Genomic DNA, 27,446 nt, shown 5'->3' with positions numbered 1-27,446 from the left:
ACTCAGGTTGCAGCTTCTGTCTCTGTTGTTGCATAATCAGGTTCTACCACTTCCAGCAGCTTTATGCAACAGACAGCTCGCTGTGGTGATGACATGCTGACTCAGTGTTAGCCAGGCTGCTTATTCATTTACAAAACTCACAGCCTTGACAATGCACAGCCCACATCAGGTGCTGCCGATCTCCGAGAGGAAAATGGCGGAAACAGATGGCGTGTTGAGTGGAGATGAGAGTGAGAAGAATTGGATTACAGTGGTGAATGCAAAAGTAAATCAGAAAAGTAAAGTGGTAGTGGAATGTAGTAAATCCAAGCCTAGTTCTGATAATGTTTTGGTCGGAGTAAGGGTTTTGGATCGATGTTGTTACCTGGGAGATCCGTTTGAAGTCTCTATACAAATAGCCGATGCGCTGGATGAGGTGGTGTCGATAAGAGGTGGGACAGAAGGAGCATGCTCTGCGCCTCAAGAATATATCAGATTGGAATGTGTGGATCTTCGAAGCAGGGTGCCTATCAAAGGTGTTAACTCTGGGGTGGCAAAGAATATATGTGAAGAATTGGATCAAGTGGTTGGTGCACACCGAAGCCCACTCCATCCATTCTATTGTTTTTTGATGAAGCGTCTCTCCTTTCTCACATGTATTTGGGTTTTATGAGATACCCTGTGAGAGCCTTCGTGCCCAAACCCATGCAGTGTGATAAATGCAAATTATTTGGTAATGTGTCAAGTGTATGAGGACGGGAGGGATATCGTATGCCAGCTGAGCCTAAATGCTGCAATTGTGGCGGTGAACATGCACCCGAATTTCTGAAGTGTCCTGTTAGGGTGAAGTAGACAGAGGTGGCAAGAATAAAGGCTGTCCAGCATGTCTCCTATCCGGAGGCGGTGAGAAGAGTGGAAGAAAGGAGTGAAGTTGAAGAAATAATGATTGTAGGAGTAGAGACACCAGATAATATTCCTTGTCAACAGAGGGATCCTGACATGTTGCATGTTAAGAATGTGGACTTTAGTGTTTATCGCATTGGTTATCAACTGCACAGCACAAACAGAGAGGAAATCTGAGAAAATAGGCATTGTTTTTGGGACTCAGGGATTTTACAGCAGAGGCATTACAAGGAATCCTGTCGATGAATGCTCCAGCCTCACAGGCACCTGAGCCTGTTGAGGGATGTGACTTGAACTGTGACTGAAGGAGTGGGATGTTTTTATTTATTTATTTGTATACAGTATTTGTTGAGAAAGTTTGTAGCAGCGCTAGTGTGAGTGTCAGGTTGCATGTTAGCAAGATAGCTGATGGTTTTGGTCAACAGAAATGTTTGGTGTGGCCATGCCTGCGAAGGTAGTCAATTGTTTGCAGCTGGTAGTCGTTAGCTACTGTAGGGCTGATGAGGTGTTTTGCTCTTGGGACGGAACATTTTGTTGACTGTTTGCCTATGGTTTTGGTAGCTTTTGTTTGCGCTGTTTGCAGAATTAGATTTCCCAGTTTGGAGTCTGGAGGACTCTGTGGCACATGTGTTTGTGTTAATGCTAGGCTAGTGGCTAACTGCTGCTATGTTTTGTAGCTTTGGCACATGCGTTTGTTAGCGCTAGGCTAGTGGCTAACTGTGGCTATGGTTTATAGCATTTGTGCATGGCGTGCTGGTTTGGTTTTTGCCTGTTTAGAGTTATCTCTGGGGCTTTGAGTGTGTGCAGGTATTGGTTAGTTAGCGGTGAGCTAGTGGCTAACTGACTTTTGTCAGTCGATTTATTGGTTCTGTTTGGCCTACTGATTTTCACTATGGGGAGTTTGAGCCAGCAGTGTGTTTTGTAGAGGTAGTTGGGTTTTCTCAAGCTAATGAGGGATCCGTTATGTCAGGTGGCAGAAATGCTGGAGGTTGAAATAGCAGAGGAGTTGAACAAGTTAGATGTTGCGGTGCTGTTATGGGAGAAGTGGAGTGAGTTCTTGCCGCCGGTTCTGGTGGATAGCAGTCAGGAGGAAGAAGTATTGTTGGAAATGGCGAGGCTAGAACAGGAGATGGCACTGCTGAAACAGCAGATTAATGAAAGACCGCATAGAGGAGAGAAAGTTTGTGTTGCCAGTCAATCAGACAGTCTTGTCACTAAACCAGTTTCCGCCAGTGATCAGTGATGAGCTAGTTTCCTCAAATGATTAGGTTCATGAAAAGTCAGGTGTCTTCGGGGGCCGGAGTCTCAAGGAAAGTTTTGAGGTATTTGTGTGGGGACTTGGAGGAAACATTCTTGGCCAAACTAGACAGGGATTCCCAGGAAATGGTTCTCACTAGTGAGGAAGGTGATTCTTGTGTGTCTCTAGCTGAGACCTGGGAAGAGATATGATGTAGTGTGCCCTCTGCAGGTTGAGGATGAGGTTGATTCAGGTGTCAATTTGGGGACACGTTCTTTGCCACGGTAGAGGAGGTTGCGGTTCCTCCGCAGGCTGACCATGAGGTTGTTTGGGTGTCAGGTATTGATTTAGCTGACACGTTTCTTACTGAGCTGTGGAAGGAAGGAGATACTTTCCAGTCATGTTGTGAGGTTAGTGAGGATTCGATGGAAGACCCGGTTTGGGTTTTGCGGGGTGACACGGCTGTCTTGCGATGAGAATCAGGAGCTTGAAGAAGTGAGTTCAGTGGAAAAGCCAGATCCACCAGTATTGCCACACTCAGTAGGTTGTCTGAGGAGTGAGGAGGATATGATGAACAGTTCCCCTCCAGTGAGTTGGCTGAAGTTGGGGTCGATGTTCACTTTTCCCTGGTGGTGGTTGCTCCAAGTATTTTATTGCTGGCTACATATCAGATGGAGCTTGTTGCTTGTGACCATGGGCCTAGTGAAGGAAGTTGGTCTCTCAGTTTGAACCAGATGTGTCACAGCTTGTCCCTTGGCTTGTTCAAGTTAGACTCTTTGGCAGAAAGAAATTACCTGTGCAGAGCAGTGAATTTTATGGTTTGTCAGGTTTTCTAGAATGTCTTTATCTCAGAGTTAAGGTTTTCTGTAGTCAATTAGTTAGGTAATTAGGCAACACCCTACCAGTATACACTTCCACACTCCATCCCAGAGGTCGCAACACCAACCGGGTCAAAGGCTGTGCCCTGCCAGGAAGCCTTGATAAGCACATCATGTGCTGTCAATGAGGGTTCGGCAGTGCCAGCTTGGCGAGCCGTGAGGCTGCTGGTTTGTTTGCTGGCCATGAGGCCTTTCGTTTTGGTTTTGAATATTTCATTTGGGCGTGCCTGTGTGTGGTTTCCTTTTTGTATATATTTATTTCCATCACCACCAACTGAACAACAATAATCCGACCACAAGGTCAAGAGAGCCAGAGCTGGCCCTGGACCAAGGTAAGGTTGCTGTCTCCTGGGTATATGAAGTCAACACCTGATCACATATGTTTACTTCTCATATTAATGCACACATCAAATCAGGTTACAGACCAGTTAACTAGACCTAAGACCCCTAGACTTAGCGAGTGCAAATATATTAGCAGGCTAGTTGTTGGTTTCGTAAGTGTCAGTGAGCAAAAAGTTGGTTTTGTTACTGGGAGATATGAGACATACTGTATTGTCTGTTTTCTACTGAGATTTGCTTTGTATTGCAGTACGCAGTGCATACATTCACATTATCACAGACAATACAATGTTTACATTTACATTTTCGTCATTTAGCAGATGCTCTTATCCAGAGCAATTTAATGTTGCCATATTACCTCATCTACAGTGCCTTCAGAAAGTATTCATACTCATTGACTTATTCCACATTTTGTTATGTTACAACGTGATTTCAAAATGTCTACACACAATACTCCATAATGACAATGTGAAAACATGTTTTTAGAAATGTTAGCAAATTTATTGAAAATGAAATACAGATGTATCTAATTTACATAAGTATTTACACCCTTTAGTCAATACTTTGTAGAAGCACCTTTGGGAGGGATTACAGCTGAATGTTTCTGGGTAAGTCTCTTAGAGCTTTCCGAACATGGATTTTGCAACATTTGCCCATTATTCTTTTCAAAATTCTTCAAACTCTGTCAAATTGGTTGTTGATCATTGCTAAACAACCATTTTCAGGTCTTGCCATATATTTTCAAGTAGATTTAAGTCAACTGTAACTCAGCCACTCAGGAACAGTCACTGTCTTCTTGGTAAGCAACTCCAGTGTAAATTTGGTCTTGTGTTTTAGGTTATTGTCCTGCTGAAAGGTGAATTAATCTCCCAGTGTCTGGTCAAAAGCAGACTGAACCAGGTTTCCCTCTAGGATTTTGCCCATTCCATTTATTTTCCCCCAGTCCTTAACGATTACAAACATACCCATAACATTATGCAGCCACCACTATGCTTGAAAATATGGAGAGTAGTATTCAGTAATGTGTTGTATTGGATTTGCCCCCAAACATGACACTTTTGTCCTGTATTCTTGCTTTGCCACATGTTTTGTTTTGGAATATTTGTATTCTGTACAAGCTTCCATCTTTTCACTCTGTCAATTAGGTTAGTATTGTGAAGTAACTACAATATTGTTGGGCCATAATCAGTTTTCTCCTATCACAGCCATTAAACTAACTGTTTTATTAAAGTCACCATTGGCCTCAAGGTTTCCTTCCTCTCCGGCAACTGAGTTAAGAAAGACGCCTGTATCTTTGTAGTAAATGGGTGTATTGATACACCATTCAAAGTGTAATTAATAACTTCACCATGCTCAAAGGGATATTCAATGTCTGCTTTTTTTTTTTTTTACCCGTCTACCAATAGGTGCCCTTTGCGAGGCATTGGAAAACCTCCCTGTGTTTGAAATTCACTATTCGACGGAGGGACCTTACAGATAATTGTATGTGTGGGGTACAGAGATGAGGTAGTCATTCAAACATCATGTTAAAAACTGTTATTGCACACAGAGTGAGTCCATGCAACTTGTGACTTGTTAAGCACAATTTTACTCCTGAACTTATTTAGCTTTTCATTTTTTATTAATTGAATAATTTTTATTAATTTATTAAGTTGTATTAATAATTCCACTTGGCATTATGGGGTATTGTGTGTAGGCCAGTGACAAAAAATCTTAATTGAATCCATTTCAAATTTAGGCTGTAACACAACAACATGTGGCCACTAACTGCACAATTACTGAGGTTCTCGCTTGCAGTTTTACTGGTGTGTAGGAGTGCCACCATCATCATTTATCATAATTTCAGCTGATTTGTATCTGATCAACCTTACTGTGAGGATTGTGATGCCCTTCTAGTTTAACCATTGCCTGCCTGTTTCAGTGTAAGCACTATTAGTCATTCCTTGCAGATGACTACAACTGTCTCATGGAAACCTCCAGAACCACAGTAGAGAAGAGAAAATGGCATTGTTTTTTCCACAAGTTATATTGATCGAAGAACTTGTTGTGTCGTCTGCAGTATTTGATTAATACTCTGGATGTTGTTTTGAGTACCATCACAAACATTTGCACTATAAACAAATTCCATGTGCAGTGAATGGGAACTGGAGAAAGACCATTTAAATTTAAATTACTGAAAGGAATAAGTAACTTATCTCGATTGATATGCAATTATTATTTATTTTTTTACAAATTTCTTACATTTTCAGTAAAGTTGCTTGGTGCAGAACATGTCAGATAACCATTTGATGGCAGCAACCACATAGTAGAGATGAGATAAGGGCAGGATTTTATTACACAAAGAACAATTATCAATTGTGATGTCTAATACTTACAAACAGGTGAACTGGTAAAGACAAAAGATCATGAACATAAATGACTGAAATTATACATTTTATTTTCTATTTCAGTTGATATGTTCCAAAATGTTGACATACAGTATATTATATCATTAATTTTCCCCTTTAGATTTTCAGTAAAGTTGCTTTGTGCAGAAAATGTCAGAACTGTTTGATTGAAACCTCTGCAATGACAGAAGTGGAGAGGAGAGAAGGGCAGAGATTACACAGCCTGCTGTCTAAACTGTGGAACTGTGGGTTTGCACAACCTAAGAATTTCTGCACAAACTGTCAGAAACCGTCTCAGGGAAGCTCATCTGCGTGCTCGTCGTCCTCACCAGGGTCTTGACCTGAATGCAGTTTGGTGTCGTAACCGACTTCAGTGGACAAATGCTCACCTTCGATGGCCACTGGCACACTGGAGAAGTGTGCTCGTCACAGATGAACCCCGGTTTCAACTGTACTGGGCAGATGGCAGACAGTGTGCCAGTGGCCATCGAAGGTGAGCATTTGTCCACTGAAGTCGGTTACAATTCCAGACCCCTTCTGCCTACCCAAGGACGTCAGAGGACAAAAATCAGTTAACCACTTAACTGAGGAACTAAATTTAACCTTGCACAATACCCTAGATGCAGTTGCACCCCTAAAAACGAAAAACATTTGTCATAAGAAACTAGCTCCCTGGTATACAGAAAATACCCGAGCTTTGAAGCAAGCTTCCAGGAAATTGGAACGGAAATGGCGCCACACCAAACTGGAAGTCTTCCGACTAGCTTGGAAAGACAGTACCGTGCAGTACCGAAGAGCCCTCACTGCTGCTCGATCATCCTACTTTTCCAAATTAATCGAGGAAAATAAGAACAATCCAAAATTTCTTTTTGATACTGTTGCAAAGCTAACTAAAAAGCAGCATTCCCCAAGAGAGGATGGTTTTCACTTCAGCAGTGATAAATTCATGAACTTCTTTGAGGAAAAGATCATGACCATTAGAAAGCAAATTACGGACTCCTCTTTGAATCTGCGTATTCCTCCAGGGCTTAGCTGTCCTGGATCTGCACAGCTCTGCGAGGGCCTGGGATCGGGAGAGACACTTAAGTGTTTTAGTACTATATCTCTTGACACAATGATGAAAATAATCATGGCCTCTAAACCTTCAAGCTGCATACTGGATCCTATTCCTACTAAACTGCTGAAGGAGCTGCTTCCTGTGCTTGGCCCTCCTATGTTGAACATAATAAACAGCTCTCTATCCACCGGATGTGTACCAAACTCACTAAAAGTGGCAGTGATAAAGCCTCTCTTGAAAAAGCCAAACCTTGACCCGGAAAATATAAAAAACTATCGGCCAATATCGAATCTTCCATTCCTCTCAAAAATTTTAGAAAAAGCTTTTGCGCAGCAACTCACTGCCTTTCTGAAGACAAACAATGTATACGAAATGCTTCAGTCTGGTTTTAGACCCCATCATAGCACTGAGACTGCACTTGTGAAGGTGGTAAATGACCTTTTAATGGCGTCAGACCGAGGCTCTGCATCTGTCCTCGTGCTACTAGACCTTAGTGCTGCCTTTGACACCATCGATCACCACATTCTTTTGGAGAGACTGGAAACCCAAATTGGTCTACACGGACAAGTTCTGGCCTGGTTTAGATCCTACCTGTCGGAAAGATATCAGTTTGTCTCTGTGAATGGTCTGTCCTCCGACAAATCAACTGTACATTTCGGTGTTCCTCAAGGTTCCGTTTTAGGACCACTATTGTTTTCACTATATATTTTACCTCTTGGGGATGTTATTCGAAAACATAATGTTAACTTTCACTGCTATGCGGATGACACACAGCTGTACATTTCAATGAAGCATGGTGAAGCCCCAAAATTGCCCTCGCTAGAAGCCTGTGTTTCAGACATAAGGAAGTGGATGGCTGAAAACTTTTTACTTTTAAACTCGGACAAAACAGAGATGCTTGTTCTAGGTCCCAAGAAACAAAGAGATCTTCTGTTAAATCTGACAATTCATCTTGATGGTTGTAAAGTCGTCTCAAATAAAACTGTGAAGGACCTAGGCGTTACTCTTGACCCTGATCTCTCTTTTGACGAACATATCAAGACTGTTTCAAGGACAGCTTTTTTCCATCTACGTAACATTGCAAAAATCAGAAATTTTCTGTCCAAAAATGATGCAGAAAAATTAATCCATGCATTTGTTACTTCTAGATTAGACTACTGCAATGCTCTATTTTCCGGCTACCCGGATAAAGCACTAAATAAACTTCAGTTAGTGCTAAATACGGCTGCTAGAATCCTGACTAGAACCAAGAAATTTGATCATATTACTCCAGTGCTAGCTTCCCTACACTGGCTTCCTGTTAAGGCAAGGGCTGATTTCAAGGTTTTACTGTTAACCTATAAAGCGTTACATGGGCTTGCTCCTACCTATCTTTCCGAGTTGGTCCTGCCGTACATACCAATACGTACGCTACGGTCACAAGACGCAGGCCTCCTAATTGTCCCTAGAATTTCTAAGCAAACAGCGGGAGGCAGGGCTTTCTCCTATAGATCTCCATTTTTATGGAACAGTCTGCCTACCCATGTGAGAGACGCAGACTCGGTCTCAACCTTTAAGTCTTTACTGAAGACTTATCTCTTCAGTAGGTCATATGATTGAGTGTAGTCTGGCCCAGGAGTGTGAAGGTGAACGGAAAGGCTGGAGCAACGAACAGCCCTTGCTGTCTCTGCCAGGCCGGTTCCCCTCTCCACTGGGGTTCTCTGCCTCTAACCCTGTTGCAGGGGCTGAGTCACTGGCCTGCTGGTGCTCTTTCATGCCGTCCCTGGGAGGGGTGCGTCACTTGAGTGGGTTGAGTTACTGACGTGATCTTCCTGTCTGGGTTGGCGCCCCCCCCCCCCTTGGTTTGTGCTGTGGTGGAGACCTCTGTGGGCTATACTCGGCCTTGTCTCAGGATTGTAAGTTGGTGGTTGGGGATATCCCTCTAGTGGTGCGGGGGCTGTGCTTTGGCGGAGTGGGTGGGGTTATATCCTTCCTGTTTGGCCCTGTCCGGGGGTTTCTTCGGATGGGGCCACAGTGTCTCCGGACCGCTCCTGTCTCAGCCTCCAGTATTTATGCTGCAGTAGTTTATGTGTCGGGGGGCTGGGGTTAGTTGGTTATACCTGGAGTACTTCTCCTGTCTTATCCAGTGTCCTGTGTGAATTTAAGTATGCTCTCTCTAATTCTCTCGTTCTCTCTTTCTCTCTGAGAACCTGAGCCCTAGGACCATACGTCAGGACTACCGGGCATGATGACACCCTGCTGCCCCGAGTCCGCCTGGCCTTGCTGCTATTCCAGTTTCAACTGTTCTGCCTGCGGCTACGAAACCCCTACCTGTCCCAGACCTGCTGTTTTCAACTCTAAATGATCGGCTATGAAAAGCCAACTGAGAGACCTGAGCCCTAGGACCATACGTCGGGACTACCGGCCGTGGTGACTCCTTGCTATCCCCAGTCCGCCTGGCCTTGCTGCTATTCCAGTTTAAACTGTTCTGCCTGCGGTTATGGAACCCCTACCTGTCCCAGACCTGCTGTTTTAAACTCTAATGATCGGCTATGAAAAGCCAACTGAGATTTATTCCTGATTATTATTTGACCATGCTTGTCACTTATGAACATTTTTGAACATCTTGGCATGGTTCTGTTATAATCTCCACCCGGCACAGCCAGAAGAGGACTGGCCACCCCTCATAGCCTGGTTCCTCTCTAGGTTTCTTCCTAGGTTTTGCCTTTCTAGGGAGTTTTTCCTAGCCACCGTGCTTCTACACCTGCATTACTAGCTGTTTGGGGTTTTAGGCTGGGTTTCTGTACAGCACTTCGAGATATTAGCTGATGTAAGAAGGGCTATATAAAATAAAATTGATTGATTGATTGAGTGTGTATGGCGTTGTGTGGGCGAACGGTTTGCTGATATCAATGTTGTGAACAGAGTGCCCCATGGTGGTGGTGGGGTTATGCTATGGGCAGGCATATGCTACGGACACAGCACACAATTGCATTTTATTGATGGCAATTTGAATGCACAGAGATACCGTGACGAGATCCTGAGGCCCATTGTCATGCCATTCATCTGCCGCCATCACCTCATGTTTCAGCATGATAATGTACGGCCCCATGTCGCAAGGATCTGTACACAATTCCTGGAAGCTGAAAAGGTCCCAGTTCTTCCATGGCCTGCATACTCACCAGACAATTAGCATGTTTGGGATGCTCTGGATCAACGTGTACGACAGCGTGATCCAGTTCCTGTCAATATCCAGCAACTTCGCACAGTGGGACAACATTCCACAGGCCACAATCAACAGCCTGATCAACTCTATGCGAAGATGTGTCGCACTGCATGAGGCAAATGGTGGTCACACCAGATACTGACTGGTTTTCTGATCCACACACCTACTTTTTTAATAATTATTTTATTTTATTTTGTATTTATATACTTTTTCTCCCAATTTCAATTACGATCTTGTGTCATCGCTGCAACTCCCCAATGACCTGCCAAACCGCGCTCCTTAACACCCGCCGGCTTAACCCGGCAGCCAGCTGCACCCATGTGTTGGAGGAAACACTGTTCAACTGACGACAGAAGTCAGCCTGCAGGTGCCCGGCCCGCCACAAGGAGTTGCTAGAGCGGGATGAGCCAAGTAAAGCCCCCCTGGCCAAACCCTCCCCTAACCCGGACGATGCTGGGCCAATTGTGCGCCGCCCTATGGGACTCCGGTCCCTGCCTTTTTTTTAAAGGTATCTGTGACCAACAAATGCCTATCAGTATTCCCAGTCATGTGAAATCCATAGATTATTGCCTAATTCATTCATTTCGATTGACTGAATTCCTTATATGAACTGTAACTTAGTAAGATCTTTGAAATTGTTGCAGTTGCATTTATGTTTTTGTTCAGTGTGTGTATATACACACTGAGTGTACAAAATATCAAGAATGGTCCATCAACCAAAGGACAACCAGCCAACTTGACACAACTGTGGGAAGCATTGGAGTCAACATTGGCCAGCATATCTGTGGAATGCCTTCAACACCTTCTAGAGTCCATGCCCCGAAGAGTTGAGGCTATTCTGAGGGCAAAAGGGGTGCAACTCAATATTAGGTAGGTGTTCGTAATGTTTTGTACACTGTGTATATTAGGAACTCACTCAACTTACTATTGAGAGTAAGAATAGTAGAATACACCAGGTACAATTTCAACATTTGGTTGTGCATCAGCAGTTTTTCTGTCAGTCACTGACAGTCACTCAATTAGCCATGTCAGCTAACAATTTTAAGATTGGTAGTTAGTTTAGCCAGCCATCTAAACTTGTAATCATGGCCGATTCCCAGGGGCCCTGACATCCAGGGGGCCCATATTGATTTTGTTTGTCATTCTCATTCAAATATCAAATTAACATGGCATAAGTCATTACAAAATGTGTAGAATTGCATTTCTACCGTCAAGAGAGGGCCACTAAAATGTTTTGCTGCGAGGTGAGGGGCCCCCCCAACCAAATCTTGCTAAGGGCCTCCAAAAGGCTGTCCAGAGCTAAGGGACAAGAGTCACTGCTGGAAACCATTATTTGAGTACAGAGGGGAGGCGCAAGTGTGTCAGTGTCACTTTCCTGTAAACCCAGGTGAGTAAACGTTAGGGGATTGTGGGGTTCTGAGTCGATATGATGTCTTCCTTCGCTTGGTTAGAAGGCACACACACACCATACACACTATACACACTATAACACTCCATACCGTTCTCAGTTCTCACGAAGAGCAGCAGACTCAGTGGCTGTTAGCTTTTTCATGTGGCAGTTTCTACTTCCCACTGAGAAGTGTGTGTGCTTCTGAAACTATCATTTTCTGCTGCATCACTGTTTACAAATATAAATATACATGCACAATCCTCTCTGTGACTTTCATTTTTAATTATATAGGTGCAGCAGTCCCCCTACTCTCTCCAAAAGCTCAAACCTTCCTCATAGGTCTGAAGTAGGGGTTGTGAGTACAAGTGAGGGGTTTTCTCAAGAAGTCTTTCTAGGTCGTCCTCTTTGTCTGGCCCCACGCTGAGATTAACAAAGTTGTTAGAAGGGCGGAGGTCAGCTAAACACCCCACTTCCTCTCTGTCGCTCTGCACTGTGCAAAAACCCCACTAAGGAGAGGTGTGCAATGGTTTGGAGAGCATATTAAAGAAACACTTTTTCACTGTTTTTAATGACACTATAATAAACTATCATTGCGTGTTTAACGCATGCATGTGTGAAAAGTGTAAATTAGTTTCTCTACTATGAGGTCATTATCTACCTGCCTTGCAACAGCACCAGTCACCTGGCTAAGTTTCATTTTGACAGAGGAGAGGATGGAGAGAGTGAGTGAGAGGTGGTGTGAGCTTATCACAGACCCACCCAGCGTGGGGGTGGAAGCTGTGGGTTCCAGTCGCCTTGGCAAGTTTTTTTAAAGACTGATGCTCAGATAGAAGCACACACCTCCTGCACACAGAGGCGACACACACTCACACACTCCTCTCACACACTGCACCATGAGCGGTACCCAGGGCTATCCATACCCCCAGGTGTTTCTAGTGGACAGCAGTGGAGGTCCACAGGTCCAACCTCCAGGCCTGGTACCTTGCTGGTCCTTCCCTCCTGCCCAGGAGAGGGTAAGGGAGCAGAGCAGGGGCTGCAGGGGGGTTGGCTCCTGGAGCCTGGTTATGGCTCTGCTGTTTCTGCTGCTGTTGGTGTTTGGGGCTCTGGGGCTGGGAGCCTACCAGATACACAGGCTACAGACACAACTGGATGGGATACAACAGGTGAGGGGGTTCTTCTCAGTGTTTGGGTGGGGTTCTCCTGGAGCAAGTCTGCTCTCTATTTGCGTCAAAGGGACTTTGTATCTCGTCACTTCTGTCTCATAATCTTCTTTCTGTATGATATTATAAGAGCATCTCTCCATGCAATGACACTGCACTGCTCCTCTGCAAAAAGTTCAATGAAATGGATGCAGGGAGGAATCTGTGGTAGTTCATATTTAGCATCTTGTAGCATTTCATTGTTTTTGTTGGCTAGAACATCTTAACTTACTGATGAGGAAAACCGAGGCATATAGAGAGCAATAGTAATGGCGACTTTTTGTAGGCACTAACTCCGCCATGGTTCATTGGTCAAAGCCTATGGGGAAATTAATGGGGGTTTTGGATAAACGCTGAAAATAAAGTATGTGGTAAACACAGGCTTAGGAGATCTTATACTATTTGTTATTTGTTATCTTCATCAGCTAACGTCACTTTTTGAGTTTAAGCATTTATGTGCTCAAAACGAGCACAAAAAAGGCTTCATAATTCATAAAGTTCATGTTAACTGACTGATATTATCACAGAACAAAATATATAATATCCCCTAAGCCTGTGTTAACCTCAGACCCCATTCCAAACCCCATTTTTCCCCCATAGGAATGGCTGAACGAACCAGACATAATTCATTTCCGGCTTTTAGTGCTACAAGCTGGCAAACTCTATAGCCTCCGTTTTTTTCCCCTACAATGCATTACAACATGCAACATTGTAGCAACAAGGGGGGAAAAACTCAACCTAAAAAGAGATGCCTCCTACCATTTCATTATCACCTTGATGATTGTGACCACTGGAAAGGGAGTGGGAGACTGGTGAGGGGTAGGCGACAGACAGACCGAGGTAAAGGGTAGATGAAAAAAGGTTAACAGGCTTTGACTTTCGTGCAGGTTTTATTGCTGCCTCTGCATCTCAGACTATTAAGTAGCAATGACATTTAAAGACCGGAATCTGTTCAGTTGTGGTCACCAGTCCAGCGGTGCTACAGGATATCCTTGACTCATATCAAAGAACACGTTCAGAAAGGAACTGATGTTCAGCGCATATTAGCGCAACATTACTCTATAACCCTTAACCACAAAATGTAATTTAACATAACCTGTGTGTATGTTAACGTGATGTGGCATTGAGATTTATTTTTTCTTCTCATTTCACAGGAAGTTAACATTGAGAGCAAAAGTCGTGCGCCTGAGAAGCTAGTGGGTGAGCTTCCAGAGACTGATCCAGACAGAGGGAAGAAGGCCAGCAGACCTGCAGCACACGTCATAGGTAAGTAAGCTGGGGTGGGCAGGCTTTTGCTCCAGCCCTTGTCAACCACCTGATTCTAGCAATCGGCTGCAAATCAGGACCTTGATTAACTGAATCAAGTGTGCACCCCTGATGTACAATAGGGACTGTAAAATCCAGTGGAGTCTCATGTCTAACCCCACTCTCCCTTCTGTCTCCCTTTGTCTCCCTCAGGCCGGATCGAGAAGGTTGTTTCCCAGAATACCTTGCGTTGGGAGCCCAAGGCAGGGCGGGCCTTCACAGAGGGAGGCGTGGTCTATCGGGATGGTGGTCTGCAGGTCAATGAGACTGGGCTCTACCACATCTACTCCCGGGTGCAGTTTGAGACCAATCACTGCACACCTACAGATGCCTTGGTTCACTCTGTGTTTGTGAGGAGGCCAGGGAGCTCCAAGCCTCTTACCCTGATAGAGGCGGACAGGGAGGGCTACTGCAGCTCGGGCTCTAATGGGCGTGTCTGGACCTCTGGGAGTTACCTGGGCTCCACGCTGCAGCTGGAGAAGCAGGACTGGGTCTATGTGAACGTCTCCCACCCAGCCATGCTCAGCCACACTCATCATGCCAACTTCTTTGGACTCCACAAGATCTAGAGAACAGGATGACATCTGGAGTTGGTTTCAACTGATATTTCACTCTGAGAGAACCTTAACACTAAAATGCTGGAGAAAAAAGTGGTATTTTGTATTTATTCTGATAAAGATCTGACACTGATTCCAGCTGCAGGTCTGAATGTATGTTCATTAGAACACAAAAATGTGCATGTTTGGGATTTTATATAGGTAAACAGGGATCCAATTTTCTATTAGAATAAAGTCATTTTTTAAACATTTAAATTCAGACTTTTTGAGATCGTTGTCACATGTGATTGTATATGTCCTGAGTGTCCATGCCAACAAACAGGAGGACGATCAGTGTTCTTTTAATGGGATTTTTGTTATGTCCCTTCTTCCATTTCGTTCTCTCAATCTATCGCTCCCTCACTTCATCACTGTCTGCAGACCTCCAAGTTTATGGTTGAGCCATTGTGGACATGAAACTAGGGTTTGGGTAGGGTTGAGGTATGAAAAGGGCTCAGTCAGACTCATTTCCAGTGATTAGTCAGAACTGTGGGGAATCGTGTTTCTATCGCTGTGCACCTTGGGGTCTGGCCCTGAATGACATGAAATGCAATGCTCACTTTACTCTAAAGGGGGTCAGGGTATGTAAGTGTCATTTTACCCACAAACGCAAGCAGACTTTCCCCTGCAATGCAGAGTTATGGGGGGGAACAGCCAGAGCAGGGCATAAACCGGCGTCCGTGTCCGAATACACATACTTGAGTCCTAAATAATAGTCAGTTTGAGTATGCAATAAAATAATGTTTATTGGACGCGACATTTCAAAAACCGAGTATACTCATTTTGGTTTTGACAACAGCTGATCAATTAGATATGGGGATGCGCTACCTAAATCAACGAATAGCGGGAAATGACTAATTCTCAGTATGCGAAAATAGAATGTTTAATAGAATGCGACATTTCGAAAATCGAGTATGGTTTAAATGCCAGGATGCTATACTCATTTCAGCTCTACATCTAGTATTATTCGATGCACACTTTTCCACAATGCATTGGAAGAGGTGGGCTGAGAGTGATGGACCCTAGTTCTCTTCAAGTAGCCAACAACAAAACTAGGCTACTTACAGTGAGGGAAAAAAGTATTTGATCCCCTGCTGATTTTGTACGTTTGCCCACTGACAAAAAAATGATCAGTCTATAATTTTAATGGTAGGTTTATTTGAACAGTGAGAGACAGAACAACAACAACAAAATTCAGAAAAAAACGCATGTCAATAAATGTTATAAATTGATTTGCATTTTAATGAGGGAAATAAGTATTTGACCCCCTCTCAATCAGAAAAATGTCTGGCTCCCAGGTGTCTTTTATACAGGTAACGAGCTGAGATTAGGAGCACACTCTTAAAGGGAGTGCTCCTAATCTCAGTTTGTTACCTGTATAAAAGACACCTGTCCACAGAAGCAATCAATCAATCAGATTCCAAATGCTCCACCATGGCCAAGACCAAAGAGCTCTCCAAGGATGTCAGGGACAAGATTGTAGACCTACACAAGGCTGGAATGGGCAACAATACCATTGCCAAGCAGCTTGGTGAGAAGGTGACAACAGTTGGTGCGATTATTTGCAAATGGAAGAAACACAAAATAACTGTCAATCACTACGCCGTGAAGGACTGAAATCCTGCAGCGCCCGCAAGGTCCCCCTGCTCAAGAAAGCACATATACAGGCCCGTCTGAAGTTTGCCAATGAACATCTGAATGATTCAGAGGAGAACTGGGTGAAAGTGTTGTGGTCAGATGAGACCAAAATCGAGCTCTTTGGCATCAACTCAACTCGCTGTGTTTGGAGGAGGAGGAATGCTGCCTATGACCCCAAGAACACCATCCCCACCGTCAAACATGAAGGTGGAAACATTATGCTTTGGGGGTGTTTTTCTGCTAAGGGGACAGGACAACTTCACCGCATCAAAGGGACGATGGACTGGGGCCATGTACCATCAAATCTTGGGTGAGAACCTCCTTCCATTTACATTTTAGTCATTTAGCAGACGCTCTTATCCAGAGCGACTTACAGTTAATGAGTGCATACATTCCTTCCTTCAGCCAGGGCATTGAAAATGGGTCGTGGATGGGAATTCCAGCATGACAATGACCCAAAACACACGGCCAAGGCAACAAAGGAGTGGCTCAAGAAGAGGCACATTAAGGTCCTGGAGTGGCCTAGCCAGTCTCCAGACCTTAATCCCATAGAAAATCTGTGGAGGGAGCTGAAGGTTCGAGTTGCCAAACGTCAGCCTCGAAACCTTAATGACTTGGAGAAGATCTGCAAAGAGGAGTGGGACAAAATCCATCCTGAAATGTGTGCAAACCTGGTGGCCAACTACAAGAAACGTCTGACCTCTGTGATTGCCAACAAGGGTTTTGCCACCAAGTACTAAGTCATGTTTTGCAGAGGGGTCAAATACTTATTTCCCTCATTAAAATGCAACTCAATTTATAACATTTTTGACATGCGTTTTTTTCTGGATTTTTTTGTTGTTATTCTGTCTCTCACTGTTCAAATAAACCTACCATTAAAATTATAGACTGATCATGTCTTTGTCAGTGGGCAAACATACAAAATCAGCAGGGGATCAAATACTTTTTTCCCTCACTGTAATTGGGAAGAGTCCCGAAGCTTCTGCGGTGGTTCTCACTGAAAAGTGTTTCTTGTTCTGTTTGCCTTCATCAGAGCTTTTAAACTAAATACTAAACCATCTTTTGATTTCTGAATGTGTGGCAACGGACACTGGGGATGTGGCTGCATTATTGATGTCATGTTAATCATGCCTTTTGATTTGAACATATGGATTGTTTTAGTTTTGTAGGCTATTTATTTAATTTATGGATCAAGCCTTCGCAGTCATTCTGAACTCGTTCCCAATGATCAGTCAGGGTAAGTACGGTTATGTTGCCGTCCAGCGGTTCTAAATATGCGATGCACCTGACTGTCCACGTTTTTCTGTGCAATAGCCTTTTGATTTGAACATTTTAAAAGTTTTGGTGTGTGTACTAGGCTATTTGATTTAAATGTATATATGTTACACCACTTTGGTTTCACTAATAAATATGTTGAAATGGAACCAAATGATCTGTTTCTGTCTTCAGTCCTTTTAAAATAAGATAGATGGCCTTTATGGTCTACTATCGTATACTGTAGGTCGAATGTGATAGTCTGCCTATAATGAGCCTGTGCAGGTTTATAACTGCATTGCTATTCTATTCAGAGTTTAGAGAAATTAATAAAATTGGAAATGAGCTATTATCAGGCTGGTTAAAATGCAATGCATGTCTGTTGAATTTGAAAAAGTCCATCTGCACTCGGCCCCACCCCACCTACTTAGCCAATCAGAAGCCAGCTGTTGCATACTGCATACTTTTTAGGGAGTGGCTCCTAATCCATGACAGGATCTTTTATTTCTGAGGGGCCAGGGTTCCAGTCTAGAAGCACGGTTTCGACTGCTCCTACAGTTTTGCTTCGGTACTGCAGTTTAACTGACGCCCGGCCCAGAAAGACAATTTCAATACACAGCCACACAGAGAAGTCAGATTTGAAAATTCCTAATAAGAAACTTTAGTCATCACCTTTGTGCACAAAACATCCATTGAATTATTCAAATAATTGTCACTAGGGCAGATATTTTTTTTAATCACTCACAGCCGAAGATATTAACATTTTATATTCATCCATGTCTGCCATGTTTTTGGATGAGGTGACGCCGTAGTCGCTGCTCCCTGTCCGCTAGTGCGGAGGTGATGTTGGTCCGTATAAACCGAGAATGGGGTAGCTGCCTCCCAACATGGCAACTGGAGTGGTTGTGTAGAAAGGAAAGTATTGGGTGTGTGGAAAGGAGTGGGTGTGTCGAAAGCGCTCTGTTATAGGTTAGACTGTGTAGATTGAACTGTGTTGTTTTTCTTCTGTTTCTTACCAGGTAACTACTGTTCATTGAGCTACCATACCGTGAGAGTTTGGACTGATGAGTCTTACATCTTTAGTCATTTAGCAGACGCTCTTATCCAGAGCGACTTACAGTTAGTGAGTGCATATATTTTTTTTCTTCATACTGGCCCCCCGTGGGAATCGAACGCACAACCCTGGCGTTGCAAGCACCATGCTCTACCAACTGAGCTACACGGTATTGTATTGTCAAAGACTCCAGCCACCCTAGTCATAGACTGTTCTCTCTGCTACCGCACGGCAAGCCGTACCGGAGCGCCAAGTCTAGGTCCAAAAGGCTTCTTAACAGCTTCTACCCCCAAGCCATAAGACTCCCGAACAGCTAATCATGGCTACCCAGACTATTTGCATTGCCTACCCTACCCTTTGGAGCAGTGGCTTCTTCCTTGCTGAGCGGCCTTTCAGTTTATGTCGATATAGGACTCGTTTTACTGTGGATATAGATACTTTTGTACCTGTTTCCTCCAGCATCTTCATAAGGTCCTTTGCTGTTGTTCTGGGATTGATTTGCACTTTTCGCACCAAGGTACGTTCATCTCTAGGAGACAGAACGCGTGTCCTTCCTGAGCGGTATGAGGGCTGCGTGGTCCCATGGTGTTTATACTTGCGTACTATTGTTTGTACAGATTAACTTGGTACATTCAGGCGTTTGGAAATTGCTCCCAAGGATGAACCAGACTTGTGGAGGTCTACAATTTTTTGCTGAGGTCTTCGCTGATTTCTTTTGATTTTCCCATGATTTCAATCAAAGGTAGGCCTTGAAATACATCCACAGGTACACCTCCAATTAACTCAAATGATGTCTATTAGCCTATCAGAAGCTTCTAAAGCCATGACATCATTTTCTGGAATTTTCCAAGCTGTTTAAAGGCACAGTCAATTTAGTGTATGTAAACTTGTGATACAGTGAATTATAAGTGAAATAATCTGTCTGTAAACAATTGTTGGAAAAATTACTCGCAATGTCACTAAGCAAAAAACAAACAACCAAAACATGATTTTGTCATGAGTTCAGTAGGCCTACCATTTGCTTGATTTTGCAGACCCACGATTATGGTGTATATCATCAATAGCTAGTGACGCTAGCTAACTAGTAAGTTCTATTCTAGTCCAATGGAAACCGATGCAATCCTGCTGGCTATGTGGCTAGCTAGATCACTAGCGGCGACAGTGAGGTCCACATGAGATGCAAGGCTCTAATAAGTGCCATAGTGCAGAAATAGCAAAGAAAATACTGTTTGATTAGATAGCTAAGTTAGCTAGCAAGGTATACCAGTTAGGAAGGAGGATGCTAGCTAGCTTTGTGTGTATGGCAGGACCAGTGTTGTCAAATATGGTAGACCGTCTCTGGTGTTGTGTCAACATTACAACCAGGAAGGACTGTCCTATGGGACGTGCAAACGCTGGTACATACACAGATGCAGCTCTCATGCAATGCAATGATCTTTAATTAGCTGTAGTTTATTATTATTTTCTATTGTTTCATTCATACCTTCACTTTCACTGGACACTGCAACTACATGTGCATGTGACTAAATCAAATCTAAACTAGTTAATAACAGTAAGTACACGTAAATTCACATAGCTATGAGCGAGTATGTTGTAAGTTAAACTGTAAAGTAGCTAGCTAGCTGTGTCATCTCCATTAGCTATACATCTTGCTATCGCATAAAAAATGCATACGTCTAAATATCTCTCAATACATTATATATTAGTCCACAATTTTTCTGACATCTGGCACGTAATTTAGTTCTTGCACAGGAAAGAAGTGGAGACAGTTTTCAGGGACCTAGCTACCAGATCACGACAAACAGTGAATAGCGAGGGGGAGATAAAAATTATGGTTAAGAAGAAATCAACCATACGACCACTAGGTGTCGTCGTATACCCACAGATCAAATTGATTTTCAACTTGATAGTGTCCACTAGCTTGCTGCACTGGCGTAAAATGTTGCTATTGTATATGATTTGTATATTTTAACATACAGTATCTGGAACATTTATGGATCTGTTAGACACATACATCTATGAATTTTCTCTATAAACTGATTTGACAACTGATTTGCATTTCTGGGGTGAGGAGGGGGCTGTGGCGGTCACGAAATTTCATCAGCCGGTGATTGTCAAGCAAATAACTGTCGGTCTCACGGTAATTGACCAGTAATTAACATAAACACATTATAGCATCTCCTGGCTTCCACACATAGCCTACAAGCCATTAAAAAATGAATACTAAATCCATGTAATATAGCCTACATTATTTATTTTAGACAGGTCTAAAGAAGCATGATATGAGGAAAATGTAATCTATTTCAGAAGAAAATAATAGCATAATCTGAGTTGTCCTTATGTTAGGTCCTGATGTGGCTATGCCAAATGGCTGTGGGATACACTAGTTCATTTAGCAGACAAGATTTGCTTATAATTCCGTGGCATTATTTTATAGTATTTTATAGTATGAAGAATACAATTGAACAAAGTTCAATAAAATATAAATATTTTCCCCAAACAATTTTAGGGAGTGCGCACATGCGGCTATTCTGTGTTGAGCGTTAACAAAGAAATAGGTACTTCTATATGCTTAATTTAAAGTTATTAATGTAACTTTAGTTGTTCTACAAACGTTGGGCTATATGTTTTGATTTTTAATAAACTCAGCAAAAAAAGAAACGTCCTCTCACTGTCAACTGCGTATATTTGTATGAACATAACAAGATTCAACAACTGAGACATAAACTGAACAAGTTCCACAGACATGTGACTAACAGAAATGGAATAATGTGTCCCTGAACAAAGGGGGGGTCAAAATGAAAAGTAACAGTCAGTATCTGGTGTGGCCACCAGCTGCATTAAGTACTGCAGTGCATCTCCTCCTCATGGACTCCACCAGATTTGCCAGTTCTTGCTGTGAGATGTTACCCCCATCTTCCACCAAGGCACCTGCAAGTTCCCGGACATTTCTGGGGGGAATGGCCCTAGCCCTCACCCTCCGATCCAACAGATCCCAGACGTGCTCAATGGGATTGAGATCCGGGCTCTTCGCTGGCCATGGCAGAACATTGACATTCCTGTCTTGCAGGAAATCACACACAGAACGAGCAGTATGGCTGGTGGCATTGTCATGCTGGAGGGTCATGTCAGGATGAGCCTGCAGGAAGGGTACCACATGAGGGAGGAGGATGTCTTCCCTGTAACACACAGCGTTGAGATTGCCTGCAATGACAACAAGCTCAGTCCGATGATGCTGTGACACACCGCCCCAGACCATGATGGACCCTCCACCTCCAAATCGATCCCGCTCCAGAGTACAGGCCTCAGTGTAATGCTCATTCCTTCAACGATAAGCGGAAATTATAGGCCTGCCTTACAACAGGCCTACAAGCCCTCAGTCCAGCCTCTCTCAGTCTATTGCGGACAGTCTGAGCACTGATGGAGGGATTGTGCATTCCTGGTGTAACTCGGGCAGTTGTTGTTGCCATCCTGTACCTGTCCCGCAGGTGTGATGTTCGGATGAACCGATCCTGTGGAGGTGTTGTTACACGTGGTCTGCCACTGCGAGGACGATCAGCTGTCCGTCCTGTCTCCCTGTAGCGCTGTTTTAGGCGTCTCACAGTACGGACATTGCAATTTATTGACCTGGCCACATCTGCAGTCCTCATGCCTCCTTGCAGCATGCCTAAGGCACGTTCACGCAGATGAGCAGGGACCCTGGGCATCTTTCTTTTGGTGTTTTTCAGAGTCAGTAGAAAGGCCTCTTTAGTGTCCTAAGTTTTCGTAACTGTGACCTTAATTGCCTACCGTCTATAAGCTGTTAGTGTCTTAACAACCGTTCCACAGGTGCATGTTCATGAATTGTTTATGGTTCATTGAACAAGCATGGGAAAGAGTGTTTAAACCCTTTACAATGATGATATGTGAAGTTATTTGGATTTTTACAAATTGTCTTTGAAAGACAGGGTCCTGAAACAGGGACATTTCTTTTTTTGCTGAGTTTACAATGTAGGGCTGCATGATGAGACTCTAATGATGATTTGAAAAAAGTTGCTTGAAAGGCATGAGCATTTTTTTGCTCAGGCTGTACACACTCCAATAGTCTCTCATTCACAATTTGACAAGCACTTGATAATGCCTCGAATTTCAAGGCAGCATCCCCTTTGTGGCCCTAAACAAATCCATGCCTTTTGCGGCCCAGAGTGCTGCGTTGTGCCCTTCTCCCTGAGTGTGCTGCTTGCAATCCGATGCGTCTCTCACTCACATCGCTCGACAGATCGGGTCTCACAGGCTACAAGTTCAGACACATGGGGGACACAACTGCGCGTGTCCTTATCCAATTCCGAGGTGCATATTGAAGATATTGGAAAAACTGTCCATATTTACTTTGTCAGTCAACAAGATGAGTAAGCCTAACGAACAGCAAAAGCCTATGTCAATCTACTATCCCCCATAGTACAAAAGTCAACCTATTCTATTCTGTGCTAGAAATAAATATTCCAAACATAGTCTGGGACAGTTGTGGGATGCGATAGATCCCAAATTAATACAACCACTAGAATCAAAAATAATTTTTTATGCAATGTGGCTGACGCAACAGATCAGAATGTTTAGCTTAAAATGTTGATAAACTATTAGGCTATTTCTTCACATTATAAGCGCAGCAATGCGCACATGGTAGTAGGCTATAAGTGCCCATGTTCCATTAGGGGAAAACACCATTATCAAAAGTGACTGCAAATGCAATTATGCATGTAATGCTTTTATTATAAAGGTGCATTTTTATGGTGAAAACGATCTTCCCCAAACTTGAAACTCACGCGCTGCTTATATATGCCAGTTAGGCTCTACACCCCTTGTAAAGCGGATGAATGTGCTTAATTTTAAGAAGTTATTTGGCCACTTTAGTTTTGATACAAACCTTATTAAAACATATAGGCCTATGGGCTAGGCTACATGTATCACGATAACGGGGAGCCGGGGTCCAATGTTGGTCCGCCTGTCGTCGATACCTGGAGGTGGTCTTGAGAAGAGCCGACCGGGCTCTCTTCCAGGTACAGCGATAGCGGTGGACGAACAACCGGGCCGAGGGTATGCTGACCTCTTCCTCTTGCTCCGGGAAGAGTGGGTGCTGACATCCTAGGGATCATTCAAAAGGCGAGAGACCAGTGGCTGAGCAAGGGAGGGTGTTGCAGGCGTACTCTATCCACACGAGCTGCTGGCTCCAGGTGGTGGTATTGGCAGAGACAAGGCAGTGAAGAGTCGTCTCCAGGTCCTGATTGGCTTGCTCCAACTGGCCGTTAGACTGGGGGTGGAACCCAGAGGACAGGCTGGACGACAACCCAATGAGCTTGCAGAACGCCTTCCAGAACTGGGACGAGAACTGAGGACCCTTGTCGGAGACCATGTCCACCGGAAGTCCATGGATCCGGAAGACATGCTGCACCATGAGATGGGCCGTCTCCTTGGCTGAGAGTAGCTTGGGGAGAGGATTGACATCAATGCACAATTATGGACCTAATTTACTCATGGATTTCAGATGGGTATATATAGGCTATAGCTCCATCTAGTGTCCACTGTATTACCTTCACCTAGTCCTGTCAGATCTGTGAAGGAAGAAGGCACGGAACAAACAGCACATGAATGAAATCATCAACATGTATTGATCACATCTTTACTAATGCTGCAGAAATTTGCTTTAAAGCGGTATCCAAATCCATCGGTTGTAGTGATCACAATATAGTAGCCATATCTAGTCTGGGCCTAATATAGTGTATAAGCGGTCATAAAATAAGTTTTGTAGTGAATCTTATGTTGATGATGTAATAATATTTGTTGGTCTGTGGTGTGTAATGAGGAGTAACCAGAAGCTGCACTTGACACATTCATGAAATTCCTTATTCCAGTTACTAATAAGCATGCACCCACTAAGAAAATGACTGTAAAAACGGTTAAATCCCCTTGGATTGATGAGGAATTGAAAAATGGTATGGTTGAGAGGGATGGGGCAAATAAGTCTGGCAGCACAACCAATTGGCAAATGTAATGGAAATTGAGAAATCATGTGACTAAACTGAATAAAAACAAGAAGAAACGATATTATGAAACAATGATAAATTATATAAAGCAACCTCCAGCTAGGTTTGTTTGGCCTGGTGTTTGGTCTAATGGGAGTGTTTGTGTACGACGGAGAGAGAGTGAGTGAGTCCGGAGTGTTCCAAGGCTACAACTCACTCACCTGGACTGTTGTGGCCCTGCAGGTAATGTACATATGCTTAAGTTATAGTTTCAAAAAGCATATATATTATAACTCAGGCCATACAAATGGATGTGTTTAATGGATTTATCATTACGTTTTTTGTTAAGTGAGGTGAAAAAGTGGACCCCCTTGTAAAAATACTATAACAATAAAATAAATCTGAAGGCACTGCATTCCCGAAACGTTGGTTATTAGGTTTACCCAAAATTATATATAGAGTTGGGACAATGCGGTTTCTGTCTGCACGTTCCGAGAGCACCACTTTCTCCTCCATAGCCGTTGCTAAGTGATAATTGGGGCCCGTGTAGCTCAGTTGGTAGAGCATGGTGCTTGCAACACCAAGATTGTGGGTTCGATTCCCACGGGGGGCCAGTATTAAACATAAAAAAAATTATGCACTCACTAACTGTAAGTCGCTCTAGATAAGAGCGTCTGCTAAATGACTAAAATGTAAATAGTAAAAAGCTTTGGAGCACCTTAAATGAAAATTTGGGCAAAAAGGCAAACTCAGCTCCATCATTCATTGAATCAGATTATTGTTGTCTATCAATAATGACTAGCAGGGTCTCAAAACTTGGATTTAAAATTACTGAGGATAATAGCGGACGATATTGCCACTCCTATTTGCCCAATCTTCAATTTAAGCCTACTAAAAAGTGTGTGCCCTCAGGCCTGGAGGGAAACAAAAGTAATTCCACTAACTAAGAATGGTAAAGCCCCCTTTACTGGCTCAAATAGCCGACTAATCAGCCTGTTACCAACCTTTAGTAAACTTTTGGAAAAAAATGTTTTTGGACTAGATACAATGCTATTTTACAGTAAACAAATTGACAACAGACTTTCAGCACGCTTATAGGGAAGGACATTCAACAAGAACAGCACTTACACAAATGACTGATGATTGGCTAAGAGAAATTGATGATAAAATATTGTGGGGGCTGTTTTGTTAAACTTCAGTGCGGCTTTTGACATTATTGATCATAGTCTGCAGCTGGAAAAACGTATGTGTTAAGGCTTTACACCCCCTGCTATATAGTGGATAAAGAGTTACCTGTCTAACAGAACACAGAGTGTTCTTTAATGGAAGCCTCTCCAACATAATCCAGGTAGAATCAGGAATTCCCCATGGCAGCTGTCTAGACCCCTTACTTTTTTCAATCTTTACTAACGACATGCCACTGGCTTTGAGTAAAGCTAGTGTGTCTATGTATGCGGATGACTCAACTCTATACTTTGGGCTCCCGAGTGGCGCAGCGGTCTAAGGCACTGCATCTCAGTGCTTGAGGCGTCACTACAGACCTCCTGGTTTGATTCCAGGCTGTATCACAACCGGCCATGATTGGGAGTCCCATAGGGCGGCGTACAATTGGCCCAGCGTCGTCCGGGTTTGGCCGGTGTAGGCCGTCATTGTAAATAAGAATTTGTTCTTAACTGACTTGCCTAGTTAAATAAAAAATTAAAAAATACAATACAATAACAATACACGTCAGCTACTACAGTGACAGTGGGTGGCAAGGAATAAGTTAGTCCTAAATATTTCAAAAACTAAAAGCACTGTATTTGGGACAAATCATTCACTAAACCCTAAACCTCAACTAAATCTTGTAATGAATAATGTGGAAATTGAGCAAGTTGAGGTGACTAAACTGCTTGGAGTAACCCTGGATTGTAAACTGTCATGGTCAAAACATATTGATACAACAGTAGCTAAGATGGGGAGAAGTCTGTCCATAATAAAGCGTTGATCTGCCTTCTTAACAGCACTATCAACAAGGCAGGTCCTACAGGCCCTAGTTTTGTCGCACCTGGACTACTGTTCAGTCATGTGGTCAGGTGCCACAAGGAGGGACTTAGGAAAATTGCAATTGGCTCAGAACAGGGCAGCAGGGCTGCCCCTTGGATGTACACATAGAGCTAACATTAATAATATGCATGTCAATCTCTCCTGGCTCAAAGTGGAGGAGAGATTAACCTCATCACTACTTGTATTTGTGAGAGGTATTGACATGTTGAATGCACCGAGCTGTCTGTTTGAACTAATGGCACACATGCATACCCTTCAAGACATGCCACCAGAGGTCTCTTCACAGTCCCCAAGTCCAGAACAGACTATGGGAGGCGCACAGTACTATATAGAGCCATGACTACATGAAACTCTATTCCACATCAAGTAACTCATGCAAGCAGTAAAATTAGATTTATAAAACAGATAAAAATACACCTTATGGAACAGCAGGGACTGTGAAGAGACACAAACACAGGCACAGACACATGCATACACACACACGATAACATGCGCACTATACACACACGTACAGTGGCTTGCGAAAGTATTCACCCCCTTTGGCATTTTTCCTATTTTGTTGCCTTACAACCTGGAATTAAAATAGCTTTTGGGGGGGTTTGTATCATTTGATTTACACAACATACCTACCACTTTGAAGCTGCAAAATATTTTTTATCGTGAAACAAACAACAAATAAGACAAAAAAAATGAAAACTTGAGCGTGCATAACTATTCACCCCCCCTCCCCAAAGTCAAGCTTGGCACATCTAGCCACTGGGATTTTTGCCCATTCTTCAAGGCAAAACTGCTCCAGCTCCTTCAAGTTGGATGGGTTCTGCTGGTATACAGCAATCTTTAAGTCATACCACAGATTCTCAATCGGATTGAGGTCTGGGCTTTGACTAGGCCATTCCAAGACATTTAAATGTTTCCCCTTAAACCACTCGAGTGTTGCTTTAGCAGTATGCTTAGGGTCATTGTCCTGCTGGAAGGTGAAC

At 43.3% G+C, this 27,446-nt stretch overlaps 1 protein-coding gene across 1 annotated transcript; it reads left to right on the top strand.

Annotated features, from left to right (window-relative positions):
* Positions 1 to 12,268: 12,268 nt before the first annotated feature.
* Positions 12,269 to 14,448, top strand: LOC311130777 (tumor necrosis factor ligand superfamily member 6-like; the record flags this gene model as incomplete). Its single annotated transcript, XM_084163575.1, has 3 exons — positions 12,269 to 12,538; positions 13,732 to 13,840; positions 14,033 to 14,448. The coding sequence occupies 3 exons, from the start codon at positions 12,269 to 12,271 to the stop codon at positions 14,446 to 14,448; spliced, it is 795 nt and encodes a 264-aa protein (XP_084019701.1).
* Between the last annotated feature and the right edge of the window lie 12,998 nt (positions 14,449 to 27,446).

Source organism: Coregonus lavaretus (assembly GCF_964263955.1).
Source record: "Coregonus lavaretus genome assembly, chromosome: 6".
Lineage (NCBI taxonomy): Eukaryota > Metazoa > Chordata > Actinopteri > Salmoniformes > Salmonidae > Coregonus > Coregonus lavaretus.
This window is presented reverse-complemented; position numbering and strand designations above follow the sequence as displayed.